Below are 15196 nucleotides of genomic sequence, written 5' to 3'. Positions count from 1 at the left end.
GCATATGTTTAACTTTACCCACTGAATAATCCCTTTATATTCCATGGAACTGGTCACAGGTATGAAAATAGATGGATGCCTAAATCTTCTGAGGAATCAGGGGCTTACATTACTCTAGTTCAGTCAAGGAAAGCACAGAGGCACCTCCAAATTAACATACTAATACTAAAGTCAATGGGCAATTCTCCCATTAATTCCACAAGCTTGGTATTAAGCTCTCATGTTTTCATAAAACATGAATTCTTCAATATATATTGGATATACAGACCACAGGATGGCAAGGTATGGTGTTTACAAGGGTTTTACAATGACTACTTAGGGATAAATTTGGAAGAGGTACTTTATTTGTGTGTACCAAAGCTAAGCAGAAATTGTGCGGGTCAGCTGAAGTTCACCTAGTTAAAACCTTATCATATAATGAACTGTTTCCATGCCAGACACACTTGACCCAGCTTACATTATATTCATTACATTATGGCCCTTATATTTTCACAGGGGTAGAAGTTAAGAAAAATTCAACGGAATCAGCAATATTTTAAATATGCTTAACACATGGTATAGATTCTTTTTAGATTATTTTTTTAAAAGTTAACATTAGAGAGGAGGAATCAGCTTTTTAGTCTCTCTCATCTTATTCCTGTGATAAAGTTTTAGATAACATTTTTAAAACTAAAGCTATTCTGTCTATTGCAGAACAAAAGAATGAAATAGGAAGAAGGCAAGGAATAATTAATTACTCTTTGAGTGAGGGAGAGGATTGGCTAAATTTACTGGGATGAAAACTAAAATTTGATATGTGAAACAAATGGAAAACTGACTGTGCTTCAGCTTCGACTGACTAGACCCAACAGACTACCTACAATATCAATTCACATAATCATTATTAAATGATGACTGGAAATATAGCACCTGTTAAAAGCCAGAATGTTAATGTTTAAGCTATCATCATCCAATTTCAAAATACATGAAGGAAATACTCTGAAGAATACCAACTCATTCATGCCACAGCTTTTAATTCTACATTGAGCTTTTAAATGCATAATCCAGATTAATGATATCAAAGCTCTCTATAATTGTTTTGCCTTTAAAAAAAAAAAAAAAATTTTACTGTGTCGGTATTTTATAAAATGGACCCCCCCCGATATCTCTCTTCAGAAGTTGCTTTTTTCCCAGTTTGTTTTTATAAGGAAAACAAACCCTATCTTTCTCTGCAACTCCTCTGCTTTAAATCAAGAAGCAAGCTCCTGATGAGTGTTCATGCAGCTGATTAGAAAATTGTCTTATAAACAGCATCATTAAGTGGCATGCCAATCAGTGGTGATACAGTGGTATTGCTGGTGACTGTGTAAATTATAGAGTTATGCCCTACGCTTGGGAAACCTAAATGTACAATTCTGAGTTTTCTTATTGGCAATTAGATTATAAATGCTGTGTTCTAATGCTTAACAGCATGAGAATATATTTGTCACATATTGTATCTGCAGAGCACAGAAAGGAAAAAAAAAATTCTAATTGGAGCAGACTTTCTGAAGAAGTTGTTATGAAGGATCCCCCAACACTGAAAGTTTATAGAAGAGGAACCTTTTTTAGGTTTTTCAGAAGTGATGCGATAGGAAAGCTATATGGATTGTAAGATCTCTTGACATCTATTCCACTCCCATTTATTTGGATTTACTGTTTGTTTTATGACATGTATCACCACCCATCTCAAATATACTAAAAATATTTGGACTTGTTTGAAAGGTTTCATTGGTTTTATCAATATTTTCTTATTAAATACAACGAAAAGCTTCAAAATATAGATAACACAGGAAACTCAGCTACCACATACTGACCTAGACTTGTATTGATACAATGCGGCATGCTACATACAATTACCTGTTAATAGTACATGGACCCACATTCACTTGGATATAATATACATGGAAGATGACTCTTAAGAAATGCTAAGGCTGCAAAGTCATGGACTTGAGAGAAGATTACCTGCGAAATTTTAATTCTGTTTTTTTAGATTCCATCTTTTAATTTTAATTAAAATTAATTTTAATACAGCCACATTAACGAAGCAGGCCCGACTCTTTCAGTAAATAGTATTCTCTTAAATGACACACTTTGAGCCCTGATTCATCATAGGGCTTTATGCCTTATTTGCTGCATAGATTTAAGCTGCATTGAATGCATGCGTATTAAATTCCTCATGGGCTTCTCCTATGCTGCTCATTACAACAGAATTGATAATGCCATTGCACCTGTTAAACTGTTCCAGAGCAAAGGCACAGACACATTAACGTCAGAAGTGGGTATCTTAAAGATGATACCACAGCTTTCATTTTGTAGTATCCTGTACTTTACAGGACCAAGGCAGAGCGCTGAGGCATGTCAGGGTGCTGAGAGCTCAGCTCAAGTGCTAAGAGAAATAAACAGCTAACTTGCAAGTAGCTACGGTACTTGCATAGAGTAAAAACTCCAGACAACCAACTGCCTGAACCACAAGAAAACCCCACATTTCGGCAGTACTTCACCTTATTCCTCCCAGGTATCTCAGTTTCTGCAGCGGAAGAGGCTGACTTTGTAGACATCTGTGCCTTCAGCTACAGCTCCAGATTCATTCCCAGAGAATACACCTGGGAACACTGAATGATGCCGGTGTCCTGAACCTATAGGCATGATTACATCCAAAACCACTACTTAATTTTATTTTTCCATTTCTGTTTTTCCCTAATTTCAGAGTCTTGAATTGGTACCCATAAGAGTGCAAGTAAAGAGTTTTCCTTCTTGTTTTCAAATCAAATGTCTAATGCCATCTTTTGCTCTTGGATTAATACCCAGGCAGATCCTGTGGACAAGCCTGCATCACTTGAGCTGACCAGTTTACTGACAGTAGTAGATTGTTATGCCTGGACAGCAGTGGAAAACAAGGGAGATTACTAACAGCAGAGAAACAACAAGACTGAGAAATTTTTGGTCTCAATTCAGTGCTTCAAAAGGGAAGATGTCAACTGTCTACTTAAAGCACCTCTGTTCTCATTTTCTTACTCTCTGTATCGTTCCACATTTTGATGTTATCTGCCCTTTCTTCTCTCCAGATGTGATCTCCTCACATCCCAGTTTTGTGACTCACTCTCTTTTTTCTCCCCCTTCCTGCTGTTGCCCTGACTCCCCTATGTGTATTTACCGCCCAGAAGAACCCACAGCTGCTTGTGTGGCAAGACATGTATTCATCTATCAGAAATTTGTATTTTCCAACTCACCTGAAAACAACAGATTTGCTTAGTGGTCTATAATTGGTATGTACATCTAAAATTAATAGTTCTGGAGTGCACTCACTACAGTTGTTAACACTTATTAATTACACACCAGGATTCCATAAACAACTCGCAGCCAAAACGTAACTTTTTTAGAAGCATAAACCAAAAGTCAGTGATGATATCCACCAGACTTTTGTCCCCTCCAAAACTTCATATAACAGCAAGGAAAAATCCACCCCTTCTTTTCCACAAACATCTAGAGGCAAAAACTGGGAGAGAGAGTAGGAACCTCTCAGAAACAACGTGCAAAGTGGTTACAAAGGGAGCAGCGAATGAAGAATTGAGACACCGTAGTGTAGAGGGAATAGCCAGAACTGTCTGCCATTAAGGTACAGGAATGGATCACTGCAGAGGAAATAATTTCCCTCAGTGTCATGTTTTTGTGGAGAAGAGATCAGTAACAAACAGCAGTATGTACCAAAGAATAAACAGAACTAAAAGGTCTGTAAACAAATTGGAAAGGAGGAGTCAATTCTTAACGGTAACATCTACCTACTTGAACAACTCCCCAGGAATCTAAATAGCACACTTCATTAGCTGAGTCACTGCAGAAAAACACATCTCATTTTTTAATTCTGGGAGACTCTAGCCAGATATGATTGATTTGTCCTCCTACTGGTCGTTGCCCTTTTGTGGTTCTGCAGAGATGTTGGGAACTGGCAATAACTCACCATGTGCCTCAGAGAGCTTTCTTGTTTTTGGAAAACTCTCGGCAGTGTGACATTTACATTTATTACGGCTGATTCTGGGCATTTAAATACGAAAACAATTAAAGTATATTTGCAAGGGATATGACAAACGAGCATTCGTACTCTGTCCAATTTTTCACTGACTTTCACTCAAGTATACCATTATGTTTCAGCTTTGCCTCTGCCATTGTCCAAATGAGATGATTTCCCAGTATCCATATGGGCAGGTTGACTGATGAGAATGCCTTTAGGTTTAAATGTCTTCAGTATAAACTCAAAGGTCTCTTTCTTGGACAAATTCTGCCTCCACACCCACCAATGAAAATTCAGAGCCACTGCTGAAATCCACAGAACTACTTTGGCCCCCCACCAACCTAAATGGTAGCTCTCTGGCTCTCTGCAGATCTCTCTCGTCCCCAGAAAGGTGCTTCGTCTTTACAGCTCATATCCTTCAGCAGCAGCAGGTTGCTTTTGATTTTCATGTGACTTTACTATTCTCGCCAATCTACTGCCACCAGAGAGATGAGGATTATTGGCACCAAAGCTGGGCTGAAGCAGGGCACCTATTTCCTCATACCTCCAGGTCACGTTCCCATTAGCAGAAAGAGGGGCTGAGGTAACAGAGGGGATGCAAGGGAAAGAACAGCATTTTGCTCTCTTGACAACCCTCTCACCTCTATATTAATAACAAAATTAGTTTCCATAGTTGCAATGTGCCACGGCAACGCAGCTTGACAAGTATGTCTCCAGTTTACTTCGCAATGGTATTTGGTTGTGGAAAGCCATCCACTCTGTGCACAGCTGTGCTGGAGAAGTCTCTCTCAGGTTTTTTTCTTCTACCCGTTCCTTGCAGTTACTGCCTATTACTCCTGTATGGAAGGATCATATATACACTCCCTGTGTCCTGTTAAAGATGGCTGTCCAGCTGGGCTAAGCTTACTGCAGGAAGTGGTTTGAGCTAGTTCGGAACTAAGGTACTCACATGAATCTTCCCGTAAGTGGAGTCCTACAGCAGTAATGTTGCCCCAACAGTGTCATCTGGAAGAGCATACCTGTTTATCACCTTAAAGCAGCCTTTCCAAACTGAAAGCCAGGACCCTGCTACCCTGCTAAAGAAGAGCTGGAACCAAATCTCCCTCCCACTAATTCCAAACATTCATTGAAATATGTGGAGATGGACTGAACATATGCCTTCAAATCCCTGTTTCAAGCACCTTCACAAAGTTTGACTGAGTTTTCAAGCTGCTGTTCAAGAAAAAATGCAAATACAGCTTTAGGGGCCCAGCACAACTGAGCTCTGTGTTCATCAGTCCTTTAATGTATGCCAAATGGTCTTTTTGGTTCGAAATAATTTCATGCAATGCTAAGCAATGCCCTCGTTGCTTTTGCTGACTTGCAGTAAACCAGTGGGATGCCAGGCTGCCACCATCAGAACATCTGCTTTATTGGAAAAGTATTTCAGCAGGCGTCACCTCATAATAAATGATGTGACCCTGGAAGGCAGACAGCAGCACTACTGCAGGCAAATAGCTCACAAAAGGTCAAAAACGCCTGAAGCTTTGGGAGCAGCAGCATCATTTCTGTCATCCTGCCTTACCCAGGGTCTTAGAGCTGTAGTAAGGGAAAAAATACATCACTGAAGCTCTGTAGATAGAACCCAGTTGATGGATGGGGAGTCTTCTACCAGCGAAGAACATGCAAAGAGATTGAAGGAGAGGAAAGCAGAGGAGAGGCGAATCCAGCTGTGAAGCTTTTTACTCCACCACTGGAAACAGAGCTACTCCCGGGCACGTCACTTAGTTTGCCTCAGTCAGAATGAACTGGGGCAGCAAAACGTGCCATATAAATTATTTCAGTTATGAAACAGGTTACAGAGTGCTTATACAAGCTGCTTCAATAGTGCACAGATACCTTGTCCATCTTAATTTACAGACTTTTCCAGAACAGTCCCTCACCCTCTGGCTTTTTTTAAGGAGAGAGCTACTAATTTTCTTTTGTCTTTTTCACTCTGCATTTCTCCTAAGACATAAAACCCCACCGCTTTTGTAATCTTTTTGTTCCATTCACAATGCAATGTCAACAAAACCCGAATGACATAAAACAGTGAAAAAAATAGTGTAAACATTTCAATTTTACTACCAATGTAAACACCATCAAAAAGATTTTGGATCCTGTTTATCTACCTGTGAAGTTAGTAGTCAGTGGTTGTTCTGTTGCTACAGTTAGAGAAAGGTCTTGCTCCTGTTGCTATTGCTATTGCCTTTTGAAGTGAAATGACAGTGGTGCTCTTTTGAATGGTAGCATTTTCTAGCAATTTAACTTCCTGCCTAAACAAGCAAATTTGCATGAAAATTAGCTGGAAAGCACAACCACATGCATACACAGTTTATATATATATGCCGACATTTTCAGTACAGGTATGACATACCTGTATGACATACAGTATATCAAAGGCCATAGAGATGAAGAGTAAATTAGTTGGCAAGATTATTTTCTACAGTAATTTCCTAGAAAAGGAACCATTTCCTAGAAGAGCCTACCATTACCCTCCAACCTCTTCTATGATGAACAGTGCAGCTGATTTCTACTTTCATTCTTACGCACCTTCCATGAAAGCATCACTGAGGACCTAATGAAGAATGCTGGGTAGTCTGGTGTTATTGGATTTTTCATTGTTTATTTATTACACATGGGAGCTGTTATCAGCAAGCACCCAGGTGAGTCAAATCAGATAAAGCATTACCTGATTCCTGGGCTGTAAATCAGATTTTAATAGAGAAAAGATCTGTATCCCTTTGGGAGTGGAAAGAATAAGTTTATAATGTGTTCTGAATGTGTGCTGCACAATAGCAAGTATGGATAAAAAATATTTTCTCTAATCAATTTTCCACTTTCTTCTCCAAGTTCTTTCACCCATAAGATGAGAACTAAAGTAAATGAAAGTTCTGTTTGTGCCAAGTGCTAGCAAATAACTAAGATAAGCAAGCATAAAAGCATGCATAAATGTTGCATCTTCACACAGACACACAAAAAATACTGAATTCTGCAATATTAAAATATTCAATATCATTATTTCTCCGCTGGCAGAGTAGTTTACAGATTTGAGGTTTATCTAATTCAGCCACTGAAATGAGACTTCTGGTAGCCTACTCTCAACGCCAACATAGTTTCTGTCTTAGGTATTTATCCCTGCCTTTTTCCATTCAGAGGCTATGAAGTCTCTTGACAGAAGCTGTAGACACAGATAATATTTGACTACCCCTTGAAGGTTTTACAAATTTTAATCAGCACAGTAATTTAGATATGCTCAGACAGACATTAGTGTTAAACATTAAAAACCTTGATGCAAAGCCAGCTCCTTCTTGCAATGCAGTGTTATTTGCATTTTGAGTTGCTGGAAATTATTGTTTGCAAAAGTGAGGGCTCTCCTCTCACCTAACACATCATTTTTGACTGTTCAGACAGAACTAAAATTCTGGAATTAATTTATCACCCAGACACTTAAAACAAATATTTTGAGGACTCAAAAATTACTTTTTAAAAATCAACTTGTTTGGTCATATTCTATTAATTAAAAAACAAACTGGAGAAAAGGGTCTTTCATGTCATGTTCGCCTTAAAAATGCTATTTCTTTCATGATTTACACATGAAAATAATTTATAACCAAACCATTTTATCCATTGAGGTTTATGAAGGTGTGTGCCACTAACAAATGAACAGGGAAAGCTCTGCCACTGCCAGCCATCAGCAGCAATGCTGACATCCATGTCATACTTCGGTATTTTCTCATTCCCTTTTCTTCCCAGGTGAGCCTTTGCTTCTCCACCACAATCTACAGGAGGACTAACATTTTTTAAAATAACTGCAAAACCACAAGCAGCACAGAAGTTGTGAACACAATGAAAGCTAATATCAAACTTAAGTTATCTGAATGCAAGGCTTATTTATTAAGGAAGAAACCCAACCAAGGCACAACTAATCATGTGCTGTATTTGAGATATTGGTTTCCCTTTTGGGGGATGCAGCTACACTTTAATTTGTTTTATCAGTGTCATCTGAACAATAACCTGATTCAAAGTCTGTATTTGGATGAGTAAAGGTTAGCTCTAGTTACCTGGGCACAAGAGCAGTTTCAGGTTGTAATGACCTTGGTAGCTCACATAGATTGAACATCTTCAAGGAAGACCAGATCATTTTTGTTCTTATATATCTGTGATGATAATGCAGAGAAATAAATGAAGGAACTATGACCTGTGACAAACATGAACACTGAGACTGAAAGTGTAGCCTGTAATGGGGTGCAGTAGACACAACACTAAGGAAAACAGTGTAAAGGTCTGAGGTTTCCTCTTGGAAACAGACAGCAACAAGGACTGGGAGAAGCAGAGATGGTGGTGTCATGTTAACATGAAGCAAGTAGAAAACAGTCACTTAAATACTTTTTTATCTCCCAGAAAAAGAAAAAAAAGGACCGAATTAAGTGTAATAAAAAACCCCATAGGTCCATATCAGCTCTTAAAATCACTAGTCAGACAAGTCACCTGACAAGTCTCTCACATCTTGAAATTAATGCCATATTTATATCTTTTATCATTAGCAACCTACTAATGCCTATCACCTCCTTAACTGCACGTGCTCAATCCCCCAGTGGAACAAGACACTCCCTAGACTAGCACACGTGCTGCTGGCTGGCACAGTGGGTCAACCTCAGATTAATTACTAGTTAATGAGGGCACTGCACTGCAAACTGTGAGCACCACGTGCCTTTTCTACATGCGATGGTTCTAAGGTCTGGTCATGTAAATCAGACTGCAAGACCAGAGTCTCTCAATTATTGCTTTTCTTCCCTTAAGTTTTAATGAACCTTTATCTAAGATATCCCATTATTTTCCTGAGTAAATACATCCTGAATGACTCAGTGTGGGAGGAGTGGGCAGGAGGATAAAGATGGTTTCAGGTTTTTTTGGTCAAGATAAATGTCCCTGTTCTAGATCAAATGCACCTTTTCCCACTTCAAAATAAGAAGAAGATCTACACATTCAGAGTCGACAAACAGACAATATACATGAAGTAGTTCAGGGGAAGTGATGTAGCTTTAATAATCTGTATCACATTATTATTTGTCTGTTGTAACTTTATAGCTTATAACCAGGAGTTTAGGGACTCACAGCTTCCCCTCCCTGGAGGGCAATGTATCAAGATGGTAATGTATCATGACCTCAACAAATGTTCTATTTAACCAGGACAATGACTCCCAAATGGAAAACGCATTTTGGCCTGTGATATCTCAGGTTTAAATACATTTTTCTCCCTTTTTTTTTTTTTAAACTTCATTTCTAGAAAAAAATGGCCTGGCAGGGATTCAATGCCTTGTTCCACCTTCAAACACACAAGACCCTTCAGCACTGGTGAGGCTGGTGTAAATGTGCGGTTACGATAATGTCAAACCCACCGTCCCGAGGTGTCTGACTTACTGAGGTTCCACTTGAGGCCCGTTGTGGTCACGCTCTCGCAGGAGTTCCCTATGGGGATAAGGCCACACCAGTCACCTTCCAGTCCCGTGTCCACACGCAGCTTGTGCTTGCCCTGCAAGACAGAAGGGCCTCTGGAGTCAGGGCTCGCCAGGGACCCAAACGGCATTTGCCAACAGACCTTGCAAATAAAACAGAAAGCACTTAGAAGGAGACAGTTCCAGAATTTCCCCCAAAGGCTCAGGAATATTTGGCTGCAGGAATTCAGGTCATTGACGTTTACAGAGGGAGGAAAGACATATGCTTAGGTTCCAGACCTCAGGGCTTTCAAAGGTTTGTTTCTGGGGTTTTCGAAGCAGAAGCTGGCTTTGCTTATTTTTCACTGGCATTTTTTGAAGAGGCACTTCTGTCAAAGCTAGGCTCTTTACTCTGGTGAAATGAAGGCATCCTGACCCATTCATTCATTTTTTCTTCACCTAAACAGCTGTGTTTCACTTTCTAAACAATGCCAGCCAAAGCGCCACTGAAACTCCTACATTATTTTGACAACATCTGGAAAATTTCATGTACTTCTCCAGGCATGTACTCTTCCCAGAAGGAAGAATACGTGCAGAAAATTAACTAGGTGCTAGAGAATTTAACCTAGGTATTTAGAGTAACATGCTTACATTAACTAAGAACAACAAAGTGAAATTAAATGACTTTTTTTTGTACATCTAAGATAAATTCATCTTGCAACTATCAAGTTCATGGGATGCAGGAGAAGCAGCAGCTATTAATGATGATGGATTTGTGACCAAGCTCTTAATTAGTACTTATAGACCCTGTGTGAACATCTTGCCAGGCATCAGCATATGAACAGCTGCAAGGAAGAGTAGATAGTGGAAATCTTTTACACAACGACAAAAAAAGAAAAAGCTGAATGTTAGAGTTCATCCACAATTTGCGTTCTAAGAAACAAAGTGTTTATGAAAACTGGCTACAAGAAAACAACAAATGCAAAACAGCAACAAGAACAGTGGAGAAATCATCCTCTGGTCCCTTCTACACAGGTAATTTATTCTTTCAAATAAACATGGGCTTCATCTGGGGGAAGGTTAGGATTCTTTGAAACAGGTTTCTTTGGGGTTTTATTTTCTTCCCTTGTGGATACACAGTCAACAAACCCTTGAATATGTCTTATATACACAAATTCTTCATCACTATAAATAAAATCAGATATGCCTATTTATTAATCTACCAAAATAAAAGAACCATCTGAAACCCAGTAAGTATTAAATGAGTACTTTGTTAAGCAAGAAACCCAGGTTTTATACCAAAAGAAAAAAGAACAGTTGAACCATAAATCTCAGGTAAATGTTGTAAGCAGCAAAAAAACACTTTCTCACAAATTTAGTTTTGGGGAATGTATTTAAGCTTTTTTCTTATGTCCTGTCCCCTGATATGCTCATTCCAAATGCCTTTGCAAATATAAGGTCACTAGTTAGAAAGTCAAAACTGGAGAGGAAGTATCTTGTTGCTGAGATGTCGATGTCTGAGGCATTCAACAGCTTATCCTGTTAATGCCAAATGCATTATGAAGAAACAACTTCAATACATGTCATGCTCTCAGTTAACAAATGAACCTTGGAAAAGCTGTCAATTAGGGAATATCAGATTGCATAGCTTAAGCCTGTTTGATTGTTTGCAGAGCAACAAGAAAACCAATCCAATATCATCTATCTTCTCAGGGTGTCCAGCTTCACGTGGTGATAAGCCATGTATTTCTGTAGTGGTTGTGAAGGCTTGCCTGCCAAATTCAGAGGTGTAACAAATTCAGGCTTGATAACCTTTTAGCTATGCAATATGCCATGCTACTTCTCTCTCACAGTACAGAGGGAGGAGGAAAGGGAGAGGAGAGGTGTAAGTACAAGCTCTCTCGTTATGTGATCACAGATATTGTCTATAATGAGGTTTATGATGAAGGAGAGAATGAAGGGGTGGGACTGCCCCTAGTGAATGTATGTACTGTTGCTCAGAGCTATTCGAGGAGAGTAGCAAACTCACTACATTTATCAATTAGTTAAGGAATATGAAAAAGAGAGGTAAAAGTAACTGGCCCAACAGAGAACTGATTAAGTCCTGTATTCTCAAAAACTGTCTACCTACTATTAGGTTTGCATTTCCTAGTTTATGACATTCTGGCCCAGCTTACAGAAAAGGATTCAATTCAATAAGACATTTATGCAGAAATCTGTCTTTCTATTCTCATGGAATAAATCTTTAAAACAAAAGAAGTCATTACCAGAGGCTCGCCAGTATCTAGGATTTTATCAGGAGTCTTTCACTGTCTGATGCTTCCCTAAAAATCCCAGTTCACACATCCCAGTGATTATGTGAGAATCTTGACTTTCTTCCCTAAAATGACATTTTCTAGCCCTCAGTTAAGAGAAATTTCAAACTAGAAGCCCAAAGGGCTAAACCCAAGACAGCAAGTAAAGAGGAACTAAAATATTAAAATGCAAATTATTTTTTAAAAAAACCTCTCAACTGTTAAGCCAAACTCAAGGCTTAGAGATTGGTTCAATAATACTACACAAGACATTTTTAAAAACTGTTCTTTAAATATATCAGTAAGGGTTCTTAATATTACTGGGGACAATGGGGATAGAAAAGGGAAGTGGTCATAACAGGGAAAAAAAACCCAAAAACAAAATCCCCCAAATGACCTGCTTATTTTTGCCAAAAAAGATTAATCAGCCAACGTACAGTACAGTAAGACTCTAAAGTCAAAACACTGCGAGTCTGTCACAGGGGAAATTAGGTGTCCGAGCTTATCTTCAAGTTTTTGAACACAGATCTTTCAACCAAGCAAGACGTAATTGCTATTTGCAGGAGGAAGGAAGGATCAGGGCTTGTAATTTGCAAATACAAGTAATAATTTGTTCTATTTAAATCTCTGTGATTAAAGGAACAATTACATAGTGGCATTTAAAATATGAAACTGTTTTCATTTTCTGTAGAACTCAAAGGTACAAAATTAGGATTAAAAAGAAAACTAAAGTTTGACTAAATAAACTGCTCCTTCTTAATTTTTTTTTTGCCTCTGTAGGAGGTAACTGAAATATTTTCATATTTGACTTAAGAATCAAATATTACCATGTTTGAATGATACTGGTGATAAAATAATGGCAAAGAATACAGCTGCATTGATTTTTATGTTATCAAGTTAGTTTTGAAAAACATTGATCAATCTTCAGCATTGATTTTTTTTCTTCATTTTGTCTCTGATGCTGGGAAATAAGATCAATTTCTAAGTTCAGCAGTAAGAAGAAAATGTCAGAAGATGTTTTTAAGAATGCTTCATCCATATAGGTTAAACTTTTCCTTTTGATTCTGATATCTTGTGTTATAAGAAAGCATTTATGCAGTAGTGGTTAAATATAAACCCACTCCAACACTGTTGTTGCCAAGGAAAAAGACCTAAAGACGTAGCTGTTCTCTGTCACATCTCCTAATGCCAATGAATAGAAATCTGATTTCCAGGAACTCAATAGACCTAACCCTACCCAAGGTTATAAGGTGCTAAAAACTTTAGTAAAAACTGTGCATGCTGAAAAGCATGTGAACAGTATCAAGATAAAAGCAGATAGCTTCTATGCACGTACCCATACCCCATGGGCACTTCATAAAAGTACAGAGAAAATTACTTCTCCAAGTGCTTTCCAGACCAACTTGAATAAATGTATTGCAATAAATGTATACTCCAAAATAGATAGCAAGCTACAAAATGTTATGAAAGAGTGAGACAATGGGGACTGATCTTCAGTACTGCATTCTGAAGGGACCTGAAGGAGGGAAAGCTGGAACCTGACTGGTCGAAACTGGACACAGAGGAGAGGCATGAAGCCAGTTAACAAGATACTAGGGAAGACTAAGTAATTAAAATTCAGCTTTAAAAAACGAATGAAAAAAAATAAACAGATTTTGGGAACTGCTGGAGGACTAGGACATGTGAAAGGTAGTGAGGAAGGAAAAGGAACAAGCTACAGGATTAGAGGACAAAGCAACCCTTATTGTAATTTTCAGGTTGCCCTGATAGTTCGTCCAGCATAAATAGATCTACTGAATAGCCTAACTCATAGAAGTCACTGATTTTCTAAATGGTATACTGTCACCTGTGCTCGCTGTGAGATTTGGGACTACAGAAAAACAAGATTTCTTGAGATTTGCCCAACTGCCCTATGATACCTCCTCCACTAGGTAGATCTTGTTTTCCATAACCTTTTGATAAAACCTCTTTTTACATCAGCTTTATTTCAATGATTACTCCATAGATGGCAGCACACACTTGAAAACAACAGCAGCAGCAAAAAACTAAATACAGATGTCATAGTGTTACCCAGGGAAAAAGCAAAACCCACAATCTGTTTTAGTACCTAAACATCTGGGTGCAGAAAATGGTATCTAGATAAAAAGTTCAGGGAATGGGTGGAAATCAACACGATCACCAAAGACTGCAGCAGAGAGAAGGAGGACAGGAACAAAGATGAAACTAAGCTGAGAACATTCATATTGAAATCAAGTATCATGATTGGCAATAAAGTAAAAACAAAGTTCCAGAAATATTTCTACTAATCATTAGTTGTGTAAGAGCTTGACTTAACAATAATAAAAGCTTTTAGGCTGAGATTCTGAGCATTATAAATGCAGCCAATTTTTCTAAAAGGATGTATTTAAGAAGATCTATTTTTTTATATCCCTAAAATATCATCAATTGTCTTTTCAAACAAATATACATAGTGCCAAGTTGCTGCTACATGAATGTTATTCACAGAACGTTATTTGAGACAACCAGGCTTTTTGTTGCTGTTGAAAACAGAAGTATCCACAGTTCCAGTGAAAACTCAGAAGTCTGAAAGCTTTTGTATATCATATCAATGACTACTTAAACTCATACGGAAAACCCAACGAATTTATTGTACTTCAAAATAGTATTAAAAAATGTTGGACCCAATCCTGCCAATTGTTACTATCAAATGTTATCAGTGCTGCCATACTGACTTCAGTATATCAGTTATTTGCGGTTCAGAGCCCCACCAAGCCTACCCTTCAACAGGAGCACTTCATAAAATGATGACTCTATAGTGAATAAAATCCCAAGCAATAGAGAGAGAATAAATTATAATCATTATTCGACCAAATTAATGAACACATCTGCTCCAAACCAATTTATGACAAAGGTATAGAAAAAAATCCCTGTGGAGGTAGAAGTGCCACTAAAACCAAAAAGATTGACTATACCCTGAGGTTATACATTTAAGTGGTTGCTACTGTATATCTAACGTACAAATTATCCACAAAGAGCAAATGATCCCAGAGTTTCACACATTAGCACATGAACTTTTTCTGTAGGCCTAGTAAAACCCTCCTGAGGGTACACTTATCATGTAACATTGATGACATGTTTTACTGAGCACAGTAAGTGCATCCCCTGTTTGCCCACCACCTGTTGTAGCATGAGGAAGTAAAACAACTCCCCACCTTCTGCAGTCAAGCTTATATGACTGACAAGAAAACAGCAATCATAGGTGCAAAAAATGAGAAAGTGTATTTCTCTCTAGAGACTACAAGAGTTAAAATTGCTAGCAGTGTATCCACTGCTAACATGCACACGAATCACAGAATCACAGAATCACAGAATCACTAAGGGTGGAAAGGACCTTCAAGATCATCAAGTCCAACCAT

General features: G+C 38.2%; 1 protein-coding gene across 1 annotated transcript in view; it reads right to left on the bottom strand.

Moving 5' to 3' along the window:
• Positions 1-15196, bottom strand: part of TPK1 (thiamin pyrophosphokinase 1) — a gene marked incomplete at its 3' end in the record, with an annotated part of 330774 nt that overhangs the window by 54759 nt on the left and 260819 nt on the right. The window contains exon 7 of the mRNA XM_082015628.1: positions 9473-9584. Within this exon, the coding sequence (XP_081871754.1) occupies positions 9473-9584 (112 nt within the window). The remainder of the gene's footprint in view (positions 1-9472; positions 9585-15196) is intronic.

This window comes from Phaethon aethereus (assembly GCF_964289735.1).
Source record: "Phaethon aethereus genome assembly, chromosome: 2".
NCBI classification, from domain to species: Eukaryota; Metazoa; Chordata; class Aves; order Phaethontiformes; family Phaethontidae; genus Phaethon; species Phaethon aethereus.
This window is presented reverse-complemented; position numbering and strand designations above follow the sequence as displayed.